This window comes from Zonotrichia albicollis, chromosome 5 (genome assembly GCF_047830755.1).
Source record: "Zonotrichia albicollis isolate bZonAlb1 chromosome 5, bZonAlb1.hap1, whole genome shotgun sequence".
Taxonomy (NCBI): domain Eukaryota; kingdom Metazoa; phylum Chordata; class Aves; order Passeriformes; family Passerellidae; genus Zonotrichia; species Zonotrichia albicollis.
In genome coordinates, this window is record NC_133823.1 from 44526871 (window position 1) to 44553631 (window position 26761).

The following is a 26761-nucleotide window of genomic DNA, read 5'->3' on the forward strand; positions in this document are numbered from 1 at the left end:
CCCCTTCTTACAATAGTCCCCGATGGGTGAGATTTCTTCAGAGAAATCTTGGAAGAATTGATGGTAAAAGCTGGAGAAGCTGGGAAAATGCTGAATTCAGCAAACACTTTTGGGGACCATCAATCCAGCCTGTGACCACTAAATCCTTCTGGGAATCATCAAGTTATTTTAGAGAGATGATATAACCCAGATATTCTGTGAAGAGATCAAAGACCATTTGAAGCAGCACTTTTCAAAACAGCATATATCTGCTGGTGACAAAGAAGAACCTCTGGAGTTTCTGTGTGTTTATGCTACAAATACATTACCAAGAAAACCCCCCAGAATAGCTCTTAAGTTGTAATTGAGAAAACATTGAAATTTACCAGGGCAATGCATACATCAGAAGTAATAAACACTCAGAGGGGCTATATGTGGCTTACAGGAATGTTTACTGTAATTTTGAACTGCTTTAAGTTCCTTTTTCCTTCAAGTCTAGTTTTGCAAATGCTTCATTAATCTACAAATGATTCAGTTTTTCAGATATCAAGGACGACATTCTGGTTTTGGTACTAATCTTATGGATTTCTTGATAATCATTGCTGAATTTAAGGGAGATATTAACAGCTCATGAATTTGAGGTGTTTTAGATTAATTTTCTAAATTTATACAAAGTGAATTTTCATTAGTTTTAGCACCTGTTGGGAGTAAATGCAGTCCTGTGGCACCCAGATACTGCATCAATACAACCCAAGGCAGGCTTGGTATGACAGGAGGGCACTATGTCTACATTTTCTTAGAAAAAACAACATGAGCATCCTTTTAGAAGCCCTGAATATTTTTTGCCCTTGCACCGTATGTCCACAAATCTTGTAACCTGATGTTACTTTTACTGAATGTTACTTCAGTTACCTCACTGAAGTACCTGTACTGAAGAGACAAAAAGTATCAATAATGTTGTTCTTTGTTCTGAAGAACTTGGAAATCATTCAAAGACCAGCTCAGTTCCTAGAATTGATGAAAGGGAGAATTTCTTTGATTTCTAGCTGTAGCAGAACTACTGACTCCAGGCATGGCTTTGAGAGAGGGTTCTGTGATAGCATTTCTCACAACGTTCATGTGGGGAGATCATTACTGGTGAATACCACTAGATTTTCTATTTCAGCTCACCCAGGTGTCTATACATATCCAGAAGGTATTAAAACAATCTAAACACAAGGGTGTCCCAGCTCTGCCTGGGTGTTTGTTGTCTTCCTCAGCAGCTGCAGTAAGTGACAGTGCCGTAGAGCCACGTTTTGCTCCAAGTTTGTGACTAACCAGCAGGATTCTGCCCAGTTCTCAATTACCCTCTATTGCCCTGACTTTCATTTTTTGAGTTTCACTTCTGTCAGCAAAATTTAACTGATGTATCCCTATATAAGATAATCTCAGTAGGAAATATTTTCAATATTCTGCAATAAGGGTCTACTTTTTATTTCAAGGGAGAAAAACTTGACACTCTCTTTACTGGAGGTGAGTTCTCAGTATCCCCCTGGCATAGTCCATGCTAGAGCAGAAGGCTGATCCAGAGAAACAAATCACAACACTTTACAGAAGATCCCAAGTGGCTGATTAACCCAGAGAAATTTATCTGACTCTGGTGAAATTAGACTTCTGAAGAGCTGTTCATCCATCCTTCTGTGGTTCCTGATCAGATTGCTAATGGGGACAGAGCAGTGGACTCTCTCTGTTGTGCTGGTTTTCACCTGTGTGTGGAGTTAAACAGAGCCTCATCCCAAGAGCTGAAGTGACCTTGGTGTGACATCGCACCGTCTGTGCTGTCCAGGTTTGTAAATACTGCACAGGGCGTGTACGCCATCCATAGGCAGGCGGCCCCCTCGGTGACGTTTTGGCAGCACATTTGTCATTCCACTAAGGCAGCCAGATCACAATCCTGTAAAGCAGTCAGGAGATGAGGATCCTTGTCAAAATCTCAGGAAGCAGACTAGTAATCTGCAGAGGCCTGAATAGGGCTTTTAAAATTGGAAGCAGAACTGACTGCCTAGACAGAGTTTTTGAAAGATAAACAGCGTCAGCAGGCTAAATGGATTTCAAGCACAGCTTTAATTGTTTTTCAAGCGAATCAGCAAAGGGCACCCTAGTTGGAGCAAGCTCTGAAGTACAATCAGGAAGATTTCAAATGTGCAGTGGTTTTGAAGATGATCAGGCATTTCAGTGCTAAAAGATACTGTAGTAAGTAATGAAGAAAGGCATTTTATGGTCGGCATTGACAGTAAAAGACATGTAGCCATTGAGTCAATTACAATACCTGCCCTATGTGCATGGTGAATTTCACCACTCTCATTAAAATTGACATGCACACTGATTTTCAAACCTCAAAGATTGTCTCCGCAGCACACTTGATCAGAAGAACAAGTTGTTTATTGCCAATACTTACTGCGTGTGGAACACACCCCATTCTCTTCCTTTCCCCCAGTCTTCCCCCTCCACCCAACCATCCCAATAGCTTGTGACAGACTAACAACACTTCTGAGTGGATTTCACTGTAATTCTTCAGAATCCCTTGGACCTTGCATAATGGAATTTTTTTTGGGTCACCAAATCATGTTTCCTAATTATAGGAATGATAAGAAAAGAAAAAAACCCATCAGATATAATGTGAAACGATTCCCTTATTCTGGCTTTTTTTGCTTTTAGAAACCTGGGATAACCCACTCGCTTCCATCTGTTTTGGGCGCGCTCTGTTTTAACCTTGAAGTCAAAGCTTTCCTTCACCTCCTCTTCCTACCTCTCTCCTGCCAGCTCCTCTCCTGCCGGAGCGGAGAGACCCTGCTGCCCCCAAGCCCTCCTCGCTGGGGAATCATTCTCCCCCGCCCGCCCCCGCTCTCGGGTTTGCTCCCCTCGCGGGGAGCGGAGGCGATCGGGACGAGCGGGGGCTCCGCCAGCGCGGGCACCCCCGCGACGCCCCCGGCCGCCGTTCCCGCGCTGTCACGCACCCCCGCACCGCGCCGGAGGCAGCGGCGGCCGCCGGCCGGGCCGTGAGGGGAGCGCGGGGCGGAGCGCGGGTCCGCGGGCGGGGCGGGGCGGGGGCGGGCGCGGGGAGAGCGGCGGGCCCCGGCGCCTGTTGCCCCGAGAGAGTTAACGGTGCGGGGAAACTCGCTCGCCGCTCCTCCGCCCGTGCCGGGCGCTTGGCAACCGGGGCGCCGCGCATGTGGGACCGCCGGGGGCCGCCGCCCCCCCGCCGGGCCCCGCGTCCCCCTCCCCGCCCCGGACAAGGCGTTTAACGTGCCCAGGAGTGAAGTATGGCATGCAAAGATGGTTTCTGCCAAGGAGCCAGCCATCGCCATGTCCTCGGGTCTCTCCATCGCCCTCTTGCACTGCCTGTGCCTGGCGACCTGGTGAGTAGCCCGGCGGCGGCGGCGGGGGACCCGGGCGGCCGGTCCGGTGCCGCCGCTCCCGCGGGCTCCCGGCGGCTCCGCTCACCCGCTCCCTCTTTGCCTCGCAGTCTCACCGGGCCGCCAGGGCAGACCAAAAAAGAGGAGAAATTGTGGCCGGAGAATTTTACCAACATCCTGAACAGCCTCCTGGATGGCTATGACAACCGGCTGCGACCGGGATTCGGGGGTACGGTGGCGGCGCGGTGCCGGCGGCGGGCGGGGGGTCGCTGGGCTGGGGCGGGGAACGCGGCGCTCGGACCGACCCGCTGCTGACCGAAAACGTGGGGGTGTGTCCCCATCCGTGCTGCCGGGTCCGAACCCTCTGTGAGGGGCCGGCGGAGAGGCAGAGGCTGGCCCGATAGCCCGGGGGTGCTGCGCAGTCCCGGCCGCGGGGGCCCCGCTGGGGCGGTCCCGGGCTCAGCCCCCGCTTTGCTGCTCTGCCCACATCCCGGCATCGGGCGGCTGCTGCTGCGCTGGAGGAAAAAATAAGCGCCGAGGCTGGTGCGCGTTGGCTTGGTAGGGACGGAGTGACCTGTCTGTCTAACACCCATATTCCTCTCGGTCTTGGCAGGTTTTGGCCCGTAAATGCCACGATCGGGTCCTAAAAGAAACAAGTGTACTTTTAGCAGCCTAGGAGGTTAGGTCTGACGGATTCTGTTCCCCTAGTTAGGGAAAAATCAGAGCTCAGGTGCCAGTTCTTTACCACAGTTGCTGAAATTCCAGGTTTGATTTAGAAGTCGTAGACTTGATGGCTGTATAGGAATTAGACGTGGCGGGGTTTTAAATTTGCCTTCACCTGTGCTCTGCGTGTGGGGGTTTTGGGCCTCTTCCTTTCCCCAGGCTGTTAAGATGCAGTTTTGTGGTGCTGAAGAAGCAGCCGGACTTGCTGTTCTTTATGATTTTGATGTTTTTGTGTAGGGTCTTGGAACCAAAAATCATTAAGATCCAGGCAAAATAAAGGTTTATTTTGTAATCTGGAATGGAGGTATTAAAAACGCAAATTTGAAAGTAAAAGTAATTTTAAAATACTAAAAAATGCTACAGACCTTTTCATGATGCTCAGAGCTGTAATGAGGTTTTTATAGGCTGCTTCCAGTACAGGATTGAATGAGATCCTTGCGTAGGTTTATGTTGCAAAATACTTTCTTCCTCCTCTGAAAGTACCTTCTCCATACATGTGATCCATCCACACTGACATGTGTGCCAGCACATTCCCCACATGCCATATGCAGTGCTCTCACATGCATGATTGTTATTGTCAAAGGACAGCACCTGGCACCCATGGACCACTCTCATTATTTTGAGTGTGTGGAATAAATGAGGCCTTCTTAAGTTAGCTTACACATCAAGTGAGAAGGAAGCTAAATTTATTAACACCCGGAGGAGTCATTGGGAACTGATAGTCTTTTGCAATTTAGTCTTTGTGGAGAGGTTACAGACACTTCTGCACGCGTACAAGAGATGTGCTAAGTTTGGCATCATTTTAGGTTGAATGCCAAGTAATTAGTCATCTAGAAAAGATGCTTTATGAGCATTACCAGATTTCCAAAATTAAACAACCACTAAATATGTAATATATGGTGATTTTTATTTTAATACGGTTGTCCTTTGCAAGATGTTTTGCAAGAGTAGGTATTTTTCCCCTGTAAGTGTGGAAGACTTTCAGCAAAACGCAATCAAGGAGAAAAAGTTCATTGTATCTTCTTGAACTTTCACCTTGGGAATATTGAAGTAAATGAGAGAGGGAAGCAAAAACTCAGATTTCAGCCTGGGGAATACATCTCTGGGTCAATATTTCACAAAATGGATACTATTTGGCTTCTTCCTCATAACCATCTCTATGGCTAACATTTAACCACTCATCTCTGAGTTTTGAACTTTTAAGTAAAACATGGAGGAAAATGCTTTGGTTTTAAAAATGATGCTTGCCTCCCTAGCTCCTTAGAGTGAAAATTATCTACACCCGATTTGGGAAGAACAACTTTGGATTAAAAAAACCAAACAACAAAACCAACCAAAGAAAGAAATTTCTGTAACTGATCAGATTTCACTTTTTGACATTGCTCAGACTATTAACTACAGACTATTTATTCAAATAGAGAATACAAAAATCAACTTTTACCTTTATTTTGGGGCTTTTTCCTGATAAATCTTTATCAGAAGTGGGATTTGTAACTTGAAAGTGGGTCACTCACTAGTTTATAGCATTGCAAAAAAAATGTCAGAGCGGATGGGAATATTCAGAGATGGAAAGTGTAATGTGTTTTGGTAATGTTAAAGCTACATCACCTTCTGATGAACAGCAGAATACTTATTTTTGTTTTTTTCTTGAAGCTGATTCACCATCTAGTTTTCACAGGGCCTGAAATGAAACGAAAGTTTTATTTTAAGAACAAAAGGCCTCACAGAGAACTAACCGATGCTGATTTTAAACTTCATATTGATGAAAATATTTCTAATTCTGGCACAAATTATGTTTAAAATCAGACTCGGGGAGGTAGCCAAATTCTGAATTTTGCTGGCATGTTACAGCATTACCACAAATAAAAATACATGAAGATAATTCACACGTGGAGCAAAGTAGAAAATGTTTGATTTTAGAAATTGCCTACAACTGGATCAATATTCTCCATACTATCATTAATTTGCACAATTTTTGGTAGTTTTGGAGGAGAAGTCAAATTGCCTCAGCATGCTTACAATGTCGACGTGGTCTCCCAGGAGAGTTGTGAACACCAGTGGAGTATGTGGAAGCTTCTCTTGGTGGTAGATATCCATTGACACCTTGAACCATAAGTTCACTTAATTAAATGAATTTAACAAACTTAAAAAGTTACTGTCACCTTAAGATGCACTGCGAGGTTTGGTAGTGTGAGAAACAAAACCAGAAGCGTTTATTAAACAGGTTACTAAAAGACCATTTAGGTGAAAGTTCAATTAAGCTGAGGCAGGGGAGAATCTAACTCTCTAGATTTGCTACTCTTAAGTAGCAAAGAAATGTAACCTAGCAATTGAATGAAATAAAGCAGAATGGGCAGTTTCATGCAGGAAAGGAAAAAAGCCCTGCAACTGCTGTCAGGAAGACTTTAAATGCATAAGAGTTTTGAATTTGGGTAGATGGAAGGTATTTAGAGACTAATGAGTAAAGTAATGCTGTATGATGTTTGAAAATAGTGTGATGGAAGTGAAGTTAGTTCATTCCCTACACTGTATGTTCTGTTATACCCTTATCCTGAATTTCTGCATGCAATTTATAATCCAAGGAGGTTTTGTGGTCAAAACCAGTCTATAAAAACAGTGTTTTTACAGAAACTGCTTCTAGTGACATTAATTAAAATCATCTGCTGGAAAACTTCGAGCGTACTACCAGAGTACTATTTTGATTCAGCTGTAAAAGTTTGAAGTAGAAGCGTTTCTAGCTAAACCCTGTCTACAGTTTTCATCTGCTTTTAAAATTTTGTATATTACATTAAATTTCAGAAGCTGTATTTTCTCTGGAAATCACCTTATTTTCTGCTCATTAGTTTCAAACTGACAGTAGAAGTCCAAAATCTTTGAAAGGAGCCTTATTCACTTGAAGTAAAAAGCCTGGGTCTGATTTGCCATTTTAAACCCTTGCATAGTTTCTGACTTTACCTGAGTGACTCTTGACATTAGTAAGGGCCTGCAAGAGCTGATTCAAACCTGTATTGGATAGTAACTTTGAAAAATATGCTGATGTCTTTGAAATTGGCATGATACAGTACCTAATCACACTTAAACCTGGACTTAGAGATGTAGGAAGGAATAGGGAGACTGAAGCTGATGAGGGTGACAAGACTGCGTGCTGCTGTGTATCTGCTAATTTTAATGAATTGTGCCTTTCAGACAACATCTGATCTCTGGCATCTTGCTTTTACTGGCCAGTTGTATGGCCAGACCAAAGAAAGAAAGTGGTGTATGACTCGCCTCCTGCCCCAGGCTCTCAGGCTGGCTGTGGAGCCCACTGACCACAAGCTGTGGCATTGCCCACAGCCTGCTGCTGATGTGTTGTGGTGTGGTTGCCCATCAGCTGGTGAAAGATGGAGCCCTCTCCCTTCCTGAGTTCTGTTAATTTGTGTGAGGTAGAACCTGGCATAAGTTTTGAGTCTCACTATCGACTACTGGTGTTAGCTCTGTGGCTTTCTCTTTGGAAATTGCCACATCCGCTGCTGGCTCCTGAATAGAAGGAATAGGACTGTGTTCATCCATTTCCCTCTTCCTCCCTTTGTGTTCTTTCCCATGATCTTGTGATTGAGTGCAGCTCAGTAGTGCAGCTGAGTACTTGGTGGAATTAAATATATTGGCCATTGTCTCCCCTAGGAAGGGTAGGAGAAGGATTCTGTGCCCCTTTAGTCTGTGTGTTGTTCAGCTGATGAACAGCATTTCTGAAGAGTTTCATTTCCTGTCTATGCAGGACTTTAGTCAGAAAATAAACACAGAATACATTTGAAGTGCAAAGGCAATTTTCTCTTTTTAGAGAAAATAAAAATATCTGCATGATTATTTGCTTTTACTAGGAACTCAGGCGTACCTTAAAGGTTCCATTGCTCAGTATAATAGATATTATAATTTATTTTTACTATTTAGATTGCAAATGGACTTGAAGTGAGCATTGAAAAGGGAAGTGGGTCTTTTTTTTTTTCCCGGCAGTTGTCCATTCTTTCTCAGCTGGTGAAAGTTGATGACTCAAAGCTTAACAGGATATGGTGTAAGATACCTGTAGGTGACAGATTTGAATTTGGCCTCGGTTAGTAATGCTTGAAGTCATTACCATCTGTCTGTTGTTCAGTGATCTATGTAAAATTAGCTGATATTCTTAGTCCAGTTCTTAGTAGACAGGTGTCCACATCATGAAAACTGGCACCAGTAGCAGGCTTATTGGCTGGCTCAGCAGAGATGTTTTGCTGATAAATAGGCAAAGAAATAGTAGTCTCCTAATTTCTGGAGGTATACTTTTCCCTTTTCAGGTTCAGACGTGCTGATGGATGAGCATACATAGAGACAAAGGTTATTGTGTGCTGCTGCGTTTGTTGTATTGTCTTTTGGTAGAGAATGTAGCCCATGTGTTTGAGTTTGCATTAATTTTTAAAAAATGCCCTATCTACTTCTAGCTTCTGAGCAGAATTCTTACATATAGCAGGTGACCTTAGCTGTTCTTTCTGATAGAATGAAACAAGAGAACATATTTCATATGATGGGGGTTTTTTTTCTTTTTTTCCTCACTTAAAAAATGTCAACCCTATTCAGGCAGCAAGAACTTGGAAAGAGAAAACACCAAATCTTTCACACGTAGTTATATTTAAAAAAAATCTGTAGCAACTACTTTTTTTTTTTTTTTAATGTAGCTGTAGGAACTGATGTAATATGATTTTATGTGGTTTATATATCCTGGGATTGATCTCATAATAGCACCAATAACTGCACAGCATAACTGCACTTTGTATGTTGAAACCTTTGTACAGGCTTGTTTGTTAATGTTTCTGATTAGTGTGGGACCCTTGATGGCAAAATTTGCAATATACAGAAAGCTTGTTCAGGATTTGAGTGTTTACATACAGCAGGGATCTCTGCAGTGACAGTTGCCTATGGAGACGCAGGGATAATGGAACCCGGAGTCTTTCACTGGGAGCTGTGCTGCAGTTCAACCCATATGTTGACATAAAATGCATGGGAGAGCTCTCTTGCACTCCTCTTCCCAGGGTTAGGGCCTGGCATCACTTCTTCAGCCCACATGTAACATCTGTAACACTGAACTATTCTGGCTTTTTGCAGGGGTTGCTTTTAATCCTGCCTGAGCTTCTTTAAAGTATATTATCCTGCAAGCAGTGATTCAGACGTAACTGTTCCCACTGCAGTGTGTAGGACTCTCCTCCTATTTCATTGACATAAAAATACACACCAGTATGATATAAATAGTTCTTCAGCATTCCTGAAGGTTTATGGTGGATAGATACTTTGTGAAGATCCATTGAGGGGTAAGCCCAAATGGTCATATTTAAAGTTAATTGGCCTTCTTACAACTCACTGCATTTTATTGCCAGTAATAGAGCGTTAAGGATTCTAATAGGATCTTCTGCTTGCAGAGCCTGAGTTGATTAAGTGGTGCAACACATTCGTTTTGGAGGGCTGCTTAAATCACCAGTAAAAGTAGGTTAGGTGACTACAGATCACCTCCTCGTTGACAGGAATTCCCACGATTAATAATAGTTTAAAAAAGAGGCAGCAGCATGACTCACTATTTATACCCCCGCTATTGTTACCAACTATGTTTTCTTCTAGAACAAGAAGAATAAGAGGTAGGTATTGGTGTCGCCATAGATACTCCTGGGTTGGCATTAAGTACTGGGATGTGCTGGAAAATCCAAGATTTGTCACTTCACAACTGTTAAGGCCAGTGTAGGTGGAAGACGTGGAGCATGAAAGGGCTGCAATTGGAGAGAAAGCGTTAAGGAGATAATCAGCTTCACTGTCTTTGCTCCTACCAGACACTGAACTGTTTGGCCAAGGTTTTGGCTGCAAATCAAGGATTTGGATGTCTGTACTAGCTGGATAACTGTTATGATGTTTAAAGTGTCTCTACATACACATTCATCTGCCATTTTCTAGTGGAATAAGATGTGATTTTCACATCTGTTTTGTTACTCTTCTGCCATCATGTTGGACAAGCAACTGAAATATATTTGTGGCCTCATAATTGTCTGAGAGTTCCTGCTTCCTTCTTTCTCATGGGTCATACTAATAAATATTTGAGGGCAGAATAGCAGTTACTGGAGAGTGAATTCAAACATGGTTTTAGTCTTGTGCTGCTGCTGCAGTGTTTCTAAATAGCATTAACTTGTAGGCTTGGTGATTTGGAGATTAACGTCTTGATCTTAGCTTCCCCCTTTCTGAGAAACTTCAAAAAACAGTTGCAATGTCTATCACCCATAAAGCTGTAATCATTTAATAAAACAAAAGAAATCAATGTCTGAGGAGAAGCAGCTCATGCCTGTAGGAAAATCTGTCCCTTTGCTCAATTTGGTATGATTGTAAAATTATAGTGTTCTGTGAGCTAAAGAAAAGACTATACCATCAGAGGAAAAGCACTTAAAGGTCTGGGGTTTATTTAAGGACTATTACTACTTTGTTTCTTAGAACTAACAAGTAAAGCAGTTCCTGAAAGGAATTCAGGCACTTGTCTCTGTTACTCAGTAAAAAGGGAGTACTGAATATTGAACTCAGTTCCTCAAAGGGAATCCTTCAGGAACTGAGTGCAGTATTCAGTATTCTCTTATTAGTGAGTAACAAAGACCAATTCCAGTATTTTCTTATTAAAGCTATGTGAGAAAATGAATTTTTCACTTCTGTAGAACTGATTGCAGAACTATTTCAAGATCAAATGAAATAAATATCTATCTATTTAAATCAACCCTGGATAAATTTTAAAAGCGTGCTTGTGGGAGATCAATGGTAATTGAATCCCGTCTATTTCTACATGCAAGTATGACTGGGCTTTTCTCTGCTGTTTTCTAGCACTGTAGATAAATGTCTTCACTTCTAATCTCTTGGAGCTCTTCTGCTCTCCAGAAATCAATATATTCAGGAAATGTCATTGGACCATGTGGTTAGTAAAATGAGCGATCATGGATTTCCCTGACTGATGAACGCTTTTTTATTTGGAGAAAGGGGAGCAGCTTCCAAGTTCAGGCATTAACCCATTGCAAAACAAATGGCCTGGTATGAAATTGTGTAATCTGGAACTTGATGGTTACTTCTTTAAAACCTCTTTGAGACAGACATGCCAAACTACACAACTTTCCAGGGATCTCTGAGCTACCAACTGTTGTACAGTGGAATTTCTACTTTTATTTTGAAAAAATGCCCTTCTGAGAAACTTAGCTTCCAGCAAAGTAATCTTTTTGACATTTAGATGAAAAATTCTTAGCTTTTCTTCTCTAAATAATTGGCAAATTCTATAGTAAAGCAATTTTGCATGGTTCTCTTTTACTTTTTGTTCACAGCTTGAGACTTATTCTAGGTGCAAGAACTTCAATTTCCCTGTTTTCCCATTGCTTACTTCTTTTTTTATCTTTTACCATTTGATTCAAAGTGACATCTGTGAAGACTGATTTTTTAGAATTTTTTTTCTTTTCAAGTGGGACATTCTTCTGCTGCTAACTCTGTTGAATCTTTCCTTCTTTCATTTTTAGATTGCAAATATTATGATAAAACCTGATTTATCAGACTTGGGCCACTTATCCTTGATAGTAATTTGAGTTGTAGGGGTTTAGAATCTGGTTGTGAATTTGTAGATGATGCATTTTGTTTTTAAACAGATACCGTTTGGTAAGACCTTTGGTAGGTTTCTTTATCAAACTGATGATGTGAGTTAATTACCTGAATTAAACTGTTAGCTAATGCTTTGATCACAAAATCATCATAACAGCGGATCATGATTAGCAGCCTTCTAGATTATTACATTAGGAAGAGACCTAAATAAATCCCAGTGAAATTAGTGAATGTTTTCTGTGGTTTAAGGGGAAATATAGAGTGTACGGAAGAGCAAATGCCCATTTAAGACTTCAAGATAGTAAAAGAAATAATACATTAAAATGAAACTGCTTTCTCTAGTGGTTGATTTGCCATAGGCAGTTGTGAGAGTGCAAAACCTCTGTTCAGTGCACTGTTTTTGGCAGTGTCCTAAGTATCTTTGGTTCTTTCAAGACAGACATTGTAGCAGAATGTGCATCTTGGTTCAAACCCTCAAAGGCACTTAGACCTCCACATTTATTTTGGATATTAGTAATAAAGCACTTAAGTACATCTCAGGAAGTGGATGCAGTTCTTGATCCTGCGATACTAAATTACTCTGTACATAGCATGCTAATGTCTGTTGCCCGGTTATTGCCTGTAGGTCCAAATATTAGTAATAAATGCTTTGAGGAAAGTGGATTTCTGGGATTCAGTGTTTGTTGTAAGGTAGAATGGTGTTTTCAGTGAGCCTTTTAATTTTTTGTCATCAGTTTTCTTAGCGCTTGAGTCAACTTTGGTTTTCTGAATGGGGATTTGCATGGCAATGCTGCTTTTGATTTACTTATGTGGTAAAGGTAATTAAAAACTGCTTCTTATTTGAGACTTATCTGAATTGACCTCTGTTTGCATTTTGCTCTTGCTCGTCCACAGAACCCTGAAAGCGGTAACTGTTCACACACCAGGATCATTTATGGGAATTGTTGACCTGCAAAATTCAAATTTTCTTGCTCACTTCCTTTTCATACATTAGGTCCTGTTACTGAAGTCAAAACAGATATATATGTCACCAGTTTTGGACCTGTTTCTGATGTAGAAATGGTATGTATTTCTGGGATTAAAATGCCATTTCCTGGTTCTGAGAAACCATTAGCTGCAGTAGGAGTGGATGCTTCATCTGTACTGTTCTGTCAATCATGCAAATTAGGCAAGATTAGTAAAAGCTTAATTTACAGGTTATAATTAGATACATAAGGCCTGATTCTGGTCACACTTTCAGTGGGTTTTGGCTGGCTTAAGAAATTCACTTCATGGGATTTAAAACAGATTTTCATGGCACAGAGGCAGAATCCAGCCTTGCAGGGAGTGTCTAAGTAAGTCTACTGTGGGGAAAATATGTAATGTCTTTGAAATAGCTTTTCGTTTCTGAAACTTGTGGTATGGTCAGGTGAATAGTAATGACATCACTTCAAAAATACTTGTTGACGTTTTCATTTCAGATGAATGCCCTTTGCTGATCTTTGTGCTCCTTTAAGCATCACTCTCAGCAAATGTTTGTCTGAAAAGAGTTTTCACAAGTATATTCAGAAATTAAATGTCCAAGTCACATGCATGAAATAGTAACAGAGGAGAAATATTACATTTGCATGTTCTGTTATTTGTGGCTGAATGGCTTTTGATTTCAAGGTCAAATCCAGCAAAACTCTCATCAGCTTCTCAAATACAGTGATGCACCCTTAAATCATGCAGCAGTTGATCTTTTTATAACATAATCAAGAAATCCCATGGAAACAATGCAGCCATATGTGTTGAACTGAACTTCTTCATGGAAAAAGCAGTTTCAGGGTAGTAATTTTCTTCCCATATAGTGCTGTTGTTCAGTTTGTGTTGCACCTGATTTAATTTTGTTATATGGAAAGTATGTGATAGTAAGGTATTTTTTTCCAGAGCTACAGTTGTGACAGCACTCTCATGTTGAAATGCATCTTACCCCTTGGTTGATTATCACATGCAGGATGATGCTTATCAGAGTGACAAGGGGTACAAGAATGTGGTCCCAAGGAAATCTGCAGTGAGGACTGCATGTCATCTCTCAGATTTCATTTTCAGGGGAAGTTATTAGTTATACTGGAGCATATATCTAGGCAGAAGTGAGAACATGGACTGAAGATGGGTAAGGAACTTGAAAAAGGAAAGTTTATTTCCCCTTTCTTCATTAAGGATGATTTAGGAGGCTATTTAGGGATGCAGGAATTGTTTCTGGAATACTCCAGAATATATCCATTAGTGACCTATTGTAATCTGAATGTGGCTGCACTCATAAAACTTGCTGCAACAGTGACGCGTGCTATGGTCTCAGAACAGGGGAGGTCAGAACGTCTTTTTAGTTGCTTTTGTACCCATTTTCATTTTATGAATGGCTTTCATTTAATGGAAATGGTTGAGATCTTATATTACAAAATCTGTCAGGTAGAAGCTAATAACAGAAACTGCTACTTATGAGCTATGAATTTGCCAGCAAGAAATGACACTAGAGGAGACACTTTTCATGGAATGACTATAAATCACAGTGGAGGATACAGCTGTGGAAAAGAAGATATGCAATCCTAAGATGCATTACTAGTAGTCATGCCTCCTGCCAATGCAAATAGATACGGTTTTACAAGTAATTTCAGCGGAGACATTATGCAGAAGAATTTGAAATCTAGTCAGAAAACATTGTTTGGCTTAACAACAAAATCAAAACTTTAAGTTAGAAAGGACTTAAATGTGACCTTTTTCATTGTCACATGGCAGCTTTTTTGTGAAATACTTTAGCTTCCTGGGATGAGAAATGCATTCTTTCATCCATTCATTCACATTTGATTTCTCATGATGTGCCTGTGTCTGCCGTTCTGCAGTTGTTTGCATGTTTTCTTCGGAGCATCTGAGTGGCTTTTCTGAGGAAGTTAATGGGATAGTTACATACTTTTAAAAAATGTAGATATATATGCAAATCTCTATATAATTTATTATCCCTGTTTTGTGGGCATGGCAAAAGATTTACTTAGCTTTCCTCAGTTAAAAGCTTACTTTCCATGAGATGAAGTTGGGTTTTCTTTCCTAACTTTAAAGTGGAACTAATAATTTGTCCTGGTATTTTCAATTTAGCCAGCAGCAGCTGATCAATGGATATATTTTCTTTAAAAATCTGTTGACAATTCTTGTCAGAGATAATTTTGTTTCCAGTTATATGCTTGACTTCCAACTCAGTTGTCTGCTTCCTGAAACTTCATTAGGTTAATTATTCCTTAATGATTAAATGTGTAGCAGTTTATTGATATGACTAATGTAAGAAATTAAGCTATTAAGAAATACACAAGACACTTTAATTGGTGGAAAGATGTTTTGTAGTGGACTTAGGATTTTCTTCTCTAATGATTTCTTTGCTCCTGAGGGATTTCTTCTTTTACAGGAAACACACATGCAAATGTGATCTTTGTTTTTCTGCAATTTAATACAGGAATATACAATGGATGTCTTCTTTCGTCAGACATGGGTAGATAAAAGATTAAAATATGATGGCCCTATTGAAATTTTAAGACTTAACAACTTGATGGTTTCGAAGGTATGGACTCCTGATACTTTCTTCAGGAATGGGAAAAAGTCTGTTGCACATAATATGACAGCCCCAAATAAACTCTTCAGAATAATGAGAAATGGCACCATCCTGTACACAATGAGGTATCTAATGTATTTGTTTGATTTCTTACAATTACTGTATGCAAAAGTTGTACTGCCTAGACAAAATGGCAACCAGAGACTATTTAATTTGTTCCATTATAGGCTTACAATAAGTGCAGAGTGTCCCATGAGATTAGTGGATTTTCCCATGGATGGTCATGCTTGTCCTCTCAAATTTGGGAGTTGTAAGTTGCAATTATCAAATTTCTTGTAACTACAGAATTTAAATAGTAGAATTAAATTTTAAGCAGTTACTAGACTTTATGAATTTATAGAGCTATGTCTTGATACACAATCTCTATGCAGAAAAAACTCCTGTTAATTTCCTCAATACTTCAATTTAGTACCTCAAAAATTAAACCCAGAGAACTAAAAAGCAGGCGGTGATTCAGCTGTTATGTTAAACCCCACTACTCTGGACATGCAGTTGCTTGAAATTTGTTGTTTTTCTTGGTTCCTGGGGAGGAATTGGATACTCAGTGAAGTGAGAGGTTATCTGGAGAAGAGAAACTTACCTTTAAACAGCCGGGTGAAAGACACCTAGGGAAGCAGGTTAGCTGACTTTCTCTACAGGTGGTGGAAGTACATTGGCATCTTAAGAAAGAGGTGTAGGTTATGTGCAGAGATTTGATGTCTATTTGTAATTGCCTGTCTGCTGGCCTGTAAGAGGAGTCAGCATGGCAAGTTTAGACAAAATAAATAACTTTTTAACTGGTGCGAAAAATCTTAGTGCAGATGACTTTTCTGCTTTGAAGTCAGATGTAGGTTTTTGAAAAATATCCAAATTTTGGATATAGGAACAGTTTGGGATTGCTGCATAAAAAATAGAGAGGGTAGCTGTGGTTCCCTGATGTGAATCCAAAGCAGAGACCTCTGAGACCCCCTGGAAATGGTTGGTGCACTCCATTAACTATCTTGTTATTCTTTTAAGCCTTCTTGGTCACTGACTTCTCTGCTTTAGACCCTCCAATGGCTGGACATTAATCTGTTCTCCTTGACCCCAGAGCTCTGAAGTCAGGAATTGCTGCAGAGCCTTCAGAGATTTTTCCATTGCATAAATATAGCTTATACAGCTGAATAGTCAACCTGAACAGAGGTATGAAAGACACAGCTCTGATACGACTTTTCATCAGCGGAAGCCATGTGCTGCAAGATTTGCCTTTGATATCAGCTGTATGATAGGGGGGATTTGATAGTGGGGGCTCATTCATAGTAACAGCTCTTCAGACAGAATCACCACTCAGCAGGAATTGCTGAACACTAGTCTGATGTTTCCCACAGTGAAACTTGAAATAACGTGTAACCATTTCAAATGTAAGACTGATTTGATTCAATTTTAACAGGAGTTTGGACTGTGTAGGGATTGAATGCTAGCCCTAAGACATGTCTTTTGAATTAAATGTAAAATGTTTCTTTGTGTGTGCTTTTTTTGGGGCCATTGTGAATTCTTTGCAGACCTACGGTTTCTGGCAAATATTTTAAACAGAAGTTTAAAATATTGCCATTTTTAGTATAATCATCTTTTTGTTTTTGTAAAGTAATGTGCACCCAACCTTCAAAATATATCTTCCCTGTACATAGTCTTTTCTTTTTTATATTAGTATATTTTAATGGTAAAATTACAGTTAGAAATTGCTGAAATAAAGATAAACTTTGCATGCCCAGTAAAGGCTGATCCATAAGGAATTTATGTTTAGTCTTCACATTCATATGTGAAGTGAATTTATGTGTGACACTTGACATATTACCTCAGCTCTTATTTATTCTACTCCAAGGGTGGCTTTTTGGGGGTAACTTAACATGAAAGGTATCTTCTGAAGTTGTTCATGTATGTTTTACTGTTTGGTTTCAGTAGCTTTGGCTTTGGTTCTTAGTAAGGCATGAGAAAAAGTTTCGTATTTATGCAAACTGATGCTGTGTTGTAGATGCTTATCCAAAGAGTGAAATGATTTATACCTGGACAAAAGGACCTGAGAAGTCAGTGGAAGTTCCTGAGGAGTCTTCCAGTTTAGTTCAGTATGACCTGCTTGGGCATACGGTATCCTCTGAAACTATAAAATCTATTACAGGTAGGAATCTCATCAGTAAAAGTCAACTTGAGGTAAAACTAACCTGTAACATTGCCCAAAGCCTTTTTTCTTCCTGTACGTTTTATTCTACTGAATGTCATAGGGTATGTATTAAGGGCTGAGGGTGTAAATCTGAATTAGGTTTCTGTCCTTGAGATTTACATTTGCAGATTCATTACAGTAGATTGCGACAGTCTTTCAGAAAGCTAGAATGAGATCATTACTCCAAGGGACAAAATGAGCATTTAATCACTGCTTAAAATGCAGTTTGAAGAGTCAAGAGGATGCCTGGGTGAGGAAGTAATTTCTCAGCACTGTATCCACATTATGTGCAAAAGACTTCCTTTGTTTGGTGGTGCAAACAGCTCAAGATAGAAGTACAGCATACAGAATGGGTTATTAAAACCATAAAAACCCTCTAGCCAGATAAGGGTAGGCTCAAATACATTAGTCACAATAGATACTTCTCCTGATTTGTGCTGTAAGAAATAAGGCAAATGGCAACTACAGGCATCCAAAATGAGTGAAGTATCACTGATGAGCAGTGTGGTGATAAACAAGCATATTCCCAAAATATTTTTAAAATTTGGAATCGTTTTCTAAGCATCAGCAGGTTTGGGTGTTGTGAGATAGTCAAAATGAAACCAATAAAGAAAACATATTTGATGTATTGCTCTATGGATGGTTTACTCAAAGATAAAATGGCATTTTGCAATTCACTAGGAATTTATTTCTCAGCATATAGATTATTATGAGTTAATAAAAAAAAATTCCTTGCTGTCCCAAAAGGCTCATTCTGTAGTGCTTTATTGTAGACAGTTTATTGTGTTTATGGTAAAACTGCTTTTTTGGTCTGTTTGCTTAATATGAATTACAACATTCTAGATAAATTTAGAGTATTTTTAATTCTTCTCAATGATTTGTTTCATTATCATAGTGGGACTGACTTATAAATCTAGCAGAAAGTTGAGATGCTTGCATAACATTTGATGTGTATCATTGTTCTTAATTTTTTATTCAGCAGGTAGGTACCACAATGTTACAGATACTGTGGTAGGTAGATAAATTGTGTTGTTGGATTCTCATCTTCAACAACTGTCAAAAGGATTTTTAAAATCATGCTTATACTGTAAAATGTAATTCAGTATTAGTTGTATTATAGCATTTTTGATATCAACTTCTGTGTAAGGACCTACTCTTTCTGGGATTTTTAAACAAACCTTCATTCATTCTTGTTCTGAGAAGATAACTTTCTGTGAATGTTAAGATATATTAATAACATCACCTTAAACAATCCTACTTGAGAGTCTGAAACAAATTTTATATACAGAAAAATATTTTCTTTTGTTTTTTTTTTAGGTGAATATATTGTTATGACAGTTTATTTCCATCTCAGACGGAAAATGGGTTATTTTATGATTCAGACCTACATCCCATGCATTATGACCGTGATCCTCTCTCAAGTTTCATTTTGGATAAATAAGGAATCAGTACCTGCCAGAACTGTATTTGGTAATTATTTCCTTTTTTTAACTTTTTCTTGTACTTGCTCTTTTAATAACTCTCACTAGAATAGGCATTTTCAGTGCCTTGGGGTATACTCCATGCTATTGCAGAAACAAGGGGATAGTTTAAATTCAGAGTATATTCCATGCTATTGCAGAAACAAGGGGATAATTTAAATTCAGGGGGAATCTTGCTGTTGATGTATGAAGAATGTTGTTGAGTGAATCCTTGGACTCTGAGGAGAAACTTGGAATATATAACCAGAAGGGTGCATGGTAACCTGTAGCAAATGGCTCCTCAGCTCTAGGGATTCTACCTGCTTGAGGGAACAAAACTGGAAAGACCTGGCTCTGAGTAATACACTCAAGTCCTTTGTCTACATCCCGATCAGGTTTATCCTCCAGTGGATAGTAGTGAAAGTACTTGAACTTAAGGTTTATAGAATACTTGTACAATAAATTGTTTTGGAGTGTGTGAGGTGTTCCAATGTCTTGTTGTGAGGTTTCTGTGTCATCAGTGGAAGCTTGCTATTAATAAGGCTTAGATTCTGTTACTGTAATTTCATATTTAGTGCTTTTCTTTCCTTTCTGCCACCACCATCATGAAAATGAATTAAAAAAGCAAACTGATCACAAGATATTAAAATTGATCTTTTCAAAATACAGCTTGAATGAGGTGGCACAGTGAAAATAACAGAAAATCTTCAGTGGAAGACAAAGTGCAAGAATCTAAATGGAAATATGTTTCCTAACAAAGAAATGGGATAAAAGCATTTAAAAAGCTGCCTAAAGCAGGAAGAGAATGCTCTACTAAAAGTCTCTCTATAGACTGCTAGATGCTGGCAAAAGTAATAGAGGCAGTTGTACTGGCAGCTCCAAGTCTTGCAGAAGAATGATTTAATAAAGAAAAATCTGATAAAGACTGTCAGTAAACTAATATTTTCACAGGTTACCTCCTTGTTTTTGGTTAATGTTTGGTCATTTATTTTACTTTACCCTATTTCTACAACTATTAAACAAATGTTTTTAGAAACAATTTAGACAAAGTTTTTGCTTGAAGTGGACAGGACTCAGGTCCTTAGAAAGGATGGGGCTAAACAGACATGGGCCTCATCCAGGGAAAGAAACAAAACCCAAATAACCAACTTTCCCTGGTTTTTTTTTTTTTTTTGTTTTTTTGGTTTTTTTTCCTCAGACTTAAACATTTTCAGTGATGTGGTTTTCAACACCTTCCCACTGAAGAAGGTTTTGTGAGTTTGCATCTGTATTTTTTATCCTCCTGAAAACTCTGAGGAATCCTTTAACTGTCATGACCTGGCTGCTACTCTTTTCTTTTTCTTCTTTAGAAGGAAGGACTGATTTAGTTGTGAGCATTTCTCTGTATGGCAGTGTGTCGGTGAAGCCTTTTTTATTATATTACCTTGATGGAATACCATCATTTAGCAAATGGGGATGTGAGAAATCTGTTGAAAAACATAATCTTAATGAATTTAAATTCTTCTAAGCATAGAAATTGCATCTTGAATTAGAATGGATACAGTGTTCTTTTCATAAGAGTAAGGACATCTCTATTTGTAGTCACTCATCACTGAGGTTATCATACTAGGACTTATGCAGTGTTCAATGCATACTTGGGATTTTACATTTCTATGATATGGGATATTCTGGATGAAAAAAGAAAAAAAGACCCCATTAATTTGTTTTTTATGCACCATGTGTTTGCATTTGAGGTACTACCATGAAGTGGCCATCTTTTGATGGCCATCTTTAGTGTTCATGCTTCACATATTTTAATTAAAGTTGTTATTTTAGAAGATGAAAATTAATTAAATTTCATTGACTGACTAGTAGCAGAAGGCTGTAAAAAAACCTGATGATTTCTTAACTAACAGAGTTTTTAGCATAATATTCTTCCTTGGCACCAAAATGTTTCCTGGGTTACAAGTGTGATCAGAGACACAGATGCAGAATAATAGGGGGCATCCAGAGCCGTTTACAGGAGAAGTCATGTTTTTGTTGCAGTCTGAGGAGTACTCCCCAATTTAACAACTTATATCTTATTCACATGTTTAGAAAATAACTTGTAAAAAATTCAACTGAACTTGATGGGAAAAACCTATAAAATGAAGGCTTCTGTGTTTTTTTTTCATGTGAGCTGTAGATGATCTGCTGAAGTCATGGCTTTCTGTGGCTCCTTTAAAAAGTGGTAAGCAGTTTTAGGACTTAGCTGCTCATGGATATGTGATGCTTGCCATGACTTTAATGCCGTATTCACAAGCAGCAGAGAACGACTCATATGTGATTTAAAATTCTTTGTTTGAAGGTCCTTGCCAGTTCTTGCCTTGTTTTACTTTGATTCAACAGTTCTTTTGCTTTATTTTTTTCAAGGAATAACCACAGTGTTGACGATGACGACGCTAAGCATCAGTGCAAGACATTCACTGCCAAAAGTATCCTATGCTACTGCCATGGACTGGTTCATAGCGGTTTGCTTTGCCTTTGTGTTCTCTGCTCTGATTGAGTTTGCTGCTGTCAACTATTTCACTAACATTCAAATGGAAAGAGCCAAAAGGAAGACGGTCAAGTCCCTTCTTGAATTTCCAGTTGCTCCGGTACAAAGGAAAAGAAGTACAGAAGAGACATTCACGGTATGTTTCCAGCTTATGCAAACATTTTCTGCATTTTTGGTAGTGTTTCTCAGTAAAAATTGGCCTTTATCTTCCTCCTAGGCTCCCTTTGAGCTAATGATGATTGTACATCAGATTAATGGCTAATACTATACTATATTCAATTACAAAGACCTGTAAAAGATGATTTAATTCTTATTTGGTTGTTGAATAAACTCAGGGGTGAGGTGGCAATTATGTCCATCCATATATGAAGTCTCTTCTATGTTTGTGTTTTGGTGAAGGTCAGTTAGGATGGGAATCTTAAGGGAACTTAGTTTCCTTTTCCTTTTCCACATTGATTCTGTATAGACTGATTATACAGGCCAAGATATTGCAGATTATAAGGGCATCACGTTATCCTATGTGGCTAGTGTCTTTAATGAATTAAAATGTGTTGAAGCATACAGTGCTCCAGCTGTACCCTGGAGCACTTCTCTAAACATCACAGATCTTGCATTGCATGTGTTGCCTGCCAAGAGATTTCTTTCTTTATCTGTTACAATTTCAGGAATTTTTGAAGAGCGTTGGATGGAAACTTTTTGTCTACCATAGATGTTATTTTAATTTGCACAGTAGTTCACCTCAATTGCTGATGAGTTTTTGTGGCTCTCTTTAACAAAACTCTTGTCTGCTTTCCTAATGCTTTGGATTTAGTGTGACTTGTTGGGGAGTTGTTTTAGTGTGTGGACTAGCTAATAAGGGCTTAATCTCATTTCCAGTTGGGCTCACTTGTGATTACCCTTTCTTCCATTCTCCCATTCCCCAAAAATGGTGCTTACTGTCTGAAGCAGCTGTTGATGAGACATGTAGCTAACAAAGCCACTGCAGCACCTGTCCCAGCCGTGCGGAGGCCATTTCTTCCCAGCCGTGACTGGCTCTTGGCAACGCCACTCAAGAAGTGAGACGCTGACAGCAGCATTGTGATTTACTTACTCTTCCTGTCAGCCTGACTTTGTAATTTCCTTTGGCTGAGCCAGGATTTAAGAAGTGCTGTTTTAGACTAACTCTTGTTAATTTTGTCTTCTGTCTCTTTTCACATCTCATTTGTCTCCTTCCCTATTCATCCTCTCATTTTTGCCTTCCCACCCATTCCATTTTCTATCGCTGCGCAGCTGCTGTCCACCCACTTCCATTTTTCTTCCTCGTCTTTGCTCTCCTACAGTTGATACTGTTTTCAATCTCCTGGCTGTGTTGTTATGTTAGCTCCCATTTCTGCTTAGAAGGATAGATATGCTCCCGAAGAGTTTGTTATTTGTCACTCCTGCTGGTAAGAGACAGGAACCAAGAAATATGTTTATAGTAGCACGAAATTCACCTTGTACACAGAGGCATTAGTGCTATGAGCTTATGCTAAGCTTCTTGACTGTGCAGCAAGAGGTTTAGTAGAGTATCTTGGCTGCTCCTGAGGAGTGAAAGTAAATACTGCTTTTGGCGGTAGGTTTTATTTGGATACCTAGGAAAATAAATTACTTAAGAACAGTTTAATCCTAGCTTTATTTATTAGATTTTATTTTAAACAATAGGAAAACAGTCATTTACTCAGGTAGCTTAATAAAACTTATTTTCATGGAGGCTTCAAATAACTCTTTTGATTCATGGATGGAATTGCTTTAAATTAGTAGTGTGTAATGCTTAACCATTTATATTCATTTTGGAGAAGTTCCTCTTTCTCTCCTTTTTTTACCCCCCTATTTTTCTTCTTCTTCTTACTATTGCTATTATTTTTTTTAAAAACAGCAGCAACAGAACACACATCTTTTTTCAACTTGGAAGGTAGATAAAATGAGATGTGAGGAGTTCTATTCCACTGCTTAATTAATACTGCTGGGATAAATGTGGGAGCGTTCTCACAGATTGGGAGATTTTGAAAACACTCAAGGGAGCAATCTACTCAAGGGGTTACACATTAATGTTATGAGTATGTAAATGAGTGATAGTGTTGATTGTTCCTTGAACTGTTATTTTTTTTCAAGAGTTTCTCCTTTATTCTGCCTATACTAAGGTTTGAGACTTTGCTCTTCCAAGACAGGTGTGCAAGGTGAGCCCACAGCTACTGTTAATAAAGGCTTAACTACTGTGCAATCCTTTCTATGACTGGAGGATTATTTCTGGTCTCCCACTGTGCAGAACAGAAGCTAGGATCTAATTCTCTAGAACCTTACATGGATGTTACACCCCGCTTTCCAACCTGATATGTAAAGTACTCCTTGCTATATTTTGCTTCTAAGGACTAATCTATAATTTTTAAAATCATTATACTATTATTATTATTGAATTATTTATTTATTCCTTATAATGAATCTGACTTTTTTTGTTCTGCACAAATACTGTCTAGTCAGTGCTGATAATGAAATCTCAGTTTCCTTGGTACTGAGATTGGTGGTGAGTTTGTGGTGCATCAAGAATCCAGGACAATATCTGGACTGTAGCATGTAATTTGTAAGCAGTGTTACTTAATGTGAATCTGCACATTTTTTCTCAATAGATAAATGATAGTATTTAGTATTAGTAGTATTTAAAAAAAATCTGTGCTGTACTGGCACTGTTGTTGTGGCAGAAATTCTGTTGGTTACAGTACAATTGCCAGAGTTTGAGAAAAAGTTGCATGTTAAACCTGAACTTTTTTTCAAACAGACTTTGCCTATAATACTAAATTTTCCAGTCTCCCAAAATTAAAAATTTTCATTTAGCCCGGAATGGAAGTGTATGCTTATTAGGAAAGAAGATGCCTGAATACCTAATCCTTACAGTTCTTTTTGTTGAATATCTCACCATTTGCAAAGGGCTTTGGCTCTTCTGCTAACTGGGAGGGGAGATCCCTGCCTTGAGCCTATTAGCCCTATATTTTAGCCTACCTTGAAATGGCATACAGCTGTCTCTGCCCACTTTTTTTTTGCAACTGGTATGCCATCTGTGTAGGTCCCCTGAAAAATTATGGAGCAGTTGAGGTTGTTAAGGAAAACAAACATGGTGACATTATAGTTTGAAATAAGGGTTTTGTTTTGTGAGCTTTTGATTCTATATTATTAACTGTATGGTTTCACTCATTTGATCTTTTTTTTTCCCTAAAGTAACATGGTGGGATTGTCCTTGAAGGATTCTATGAGGGAGCAAGTTGGGCTATGAAATTGGATTAGCTATAGAATATGAAGATTTTTCTATCTGATGATATTAGAAATTAGGCATATTAATAGTAAACTTTGGTAAAGATAAATTGCACATTATTAGAAGTCTTTTTTTGACAGATAAACCTTTGACCAATTTCTGACCAGAGAATTAAAGTGGGTTTTCTGTATTGAAAAAGTTCATATATTACTCATGCCAATTAGAATTTTTCAATGGTGGGTTATTTTTCTCTTTTTGGTCACAACAACTTTTATAGTTGTCTTGGATCAAAGGCAGCTCCTATCATTTATCATTATGATCAAATTATTTGGATATATCACTTCATATTATATATTTCTTCACTAGAACCAATAAATCTTTTCTGTAGAAAATGTGGGCTGTTTTTCTAAGTTATTCTCTTATGTAATTATATTTACTTTTTTGGAGCCACATGATGGATGTTTCTGATTAGTACATTGATTAAAGTAAGCACTGAATGCAGTTCAGAGTCTAGCTAAGTAGTCTGAACTGTGTTAATTCCAAGAAAAAAATCCTGACATCAAGCTAATTTACTGAGCTGAGGGTAGCAGGAGCAAGCCTGCAATAGCTGCAGATGTAGTTTGTATTTCTTTATCACTTGATTTGACTTTAGCCATGGTAATCTTCAGTATTTTTTTATACTCCTTCCCCTGCCTACCCTATTTCAACTCTTTCTTCTTGTCTTTAATTTCTTGATACAAATTTAATGTGTTTCAACGAGGAGTGCAGTTCTGCAGAAGACATCCCAGGAGTAAGACCCAAGCTTTTTTGAGGTCTGCCTGGAGTTCACGAGGGACTTGGACAGACTTTCTGTCAGGCACAGCAGGATAGCACTTAAATATGTGCTCAACCCAAGAGAGGTAACTCAAACCTTGGTTACCTGTGGTTTCTTTGTTTTGGGAGCAAGTTAAAATGCTTTCTGTTTAGAAGGAAAGAATCTATCCCTAAATGTTCTGAACTGCTTTTGTTAGTATAAGCAGAAATATTGCTGCAAGTCAATGTGTGATGGAAATGAATGATTTATAGTTTGTTATTGGATTCCTGAGTCTATTTTTATGCTTCTGTACTATTTCCTTTTCTCTGTATTCCTATGAAGTTTATTTTTAAAGACCTACCCAGTTTTGGAGATGAAGAACGCTACTGAAAAGTAGTCTTCAAAAAATAGACTCCTAAACAGTGGTAACATGAGCTTCAACCTCAGCTGTTTGTTAAAAGAGTGTGAAACTCAGGAAAAATCAGGTCAGACTCAAAAAAACCCCTTTTGAATGGAATTATTTCTTCAAACTCAGCCACAAGTAGGTTGTAACTATCAATTTTTCTTTTTTTTTCTGAAGACAGTTAAATATCATCTTGTCCTTAGCAAGTCCTGTAGCTTCTAATGGGGGAACTCAGGGGTCCAGCTGTTCACTGCCATGTAGGCACACACTCCTCTCCTTTCTTGGGTGCTTTGTGACTGGAATCCACCTTGCAAGTTTACGAGAAATGTTGTCATGTGGACAACCTGCATGCTGCTTTTATGTGATTCAGATATATTTTCTCTGGCATGAAATACTTATCTTTTAGTCATTTATGGACACAGCTCAAGTTACATGGTGGGGTGGGAGAAAAGTGGAAATCCTTTGTCAGCTCCCAGACATCTAGAGCAATTAATCTGGCTGATGGCCAGCTCTGTTTCCCAAACTCCTGATTTACACAACAAAGATTGGGCTTGATAAATTGTTCTGATGGGCTGCATACAGTCTTGAAGCTATAGGTAGGATACTTCATTTTTTAGTGTGCCATTTGTTGTTGTTGTTGTTGTTGCTAATCCCTGAAGTTGGTTAATGGTGAGAAGTCAGCAGATACACTCTTGTGTCTAAAGTTTCACTTTAAGTGAAACTGAAAATTTTAGCCTCTGGAACAAAACTTCTATTTGAATACACAGATGTACTGGAGAGTTACCAAAAACATACCAGACCTAGAGTAGTACCCCCTACTTTGCTTCT

General features: G+C 39.0%; 1 protein-coding gene across 3 annotated transcripts in view; it reads left to right on the forward strand.

Moving 5' to 3' along the window:
- Positions 1–3240: 3240 nt before the first annotated feature.
- Positions 3241–26761, forward strand: part of GABRA4 (gamma-aminobutyric acid type A receptor subunit alpha4) — a 43376-nt gene continuing 19855 nt past the window's right edge. For 2 of the 3 annotated variants that reach the window (XM_005490042.4, XM_074541546.1), the window contains exons 1-8: positions 3241–3377; positions 3485–3603; positions 12700–12767; positions 15169–15389; positions 15492–15574; positions 17315–17458; positions 18818–18970; positions 21352–21611. In XM_005490042.4, the coding sequence (XP_005490099.2) occupies positions 3295–3377; positions 3485–3603; positions 12700–12767; positions 15169–15389; positions 15492–15574; positions 17315–17458; positions 18818–18970; positions 21352–21611 (1131 nt within the window). In that variant the 5' untranslated portion in view covers positions 3241–3294. Of the gene's footprint in view, positions 3378–3483; positions 3604–12599; positions 12768–15168; positions 15390–15491; positions 15575–17314; positions 17459–18817; positions 18971–21351; positions 21612–26761 lie in introns of those variants that run through there. The other variant, XM_074541545.1, reaches the window with a different exon arrangement.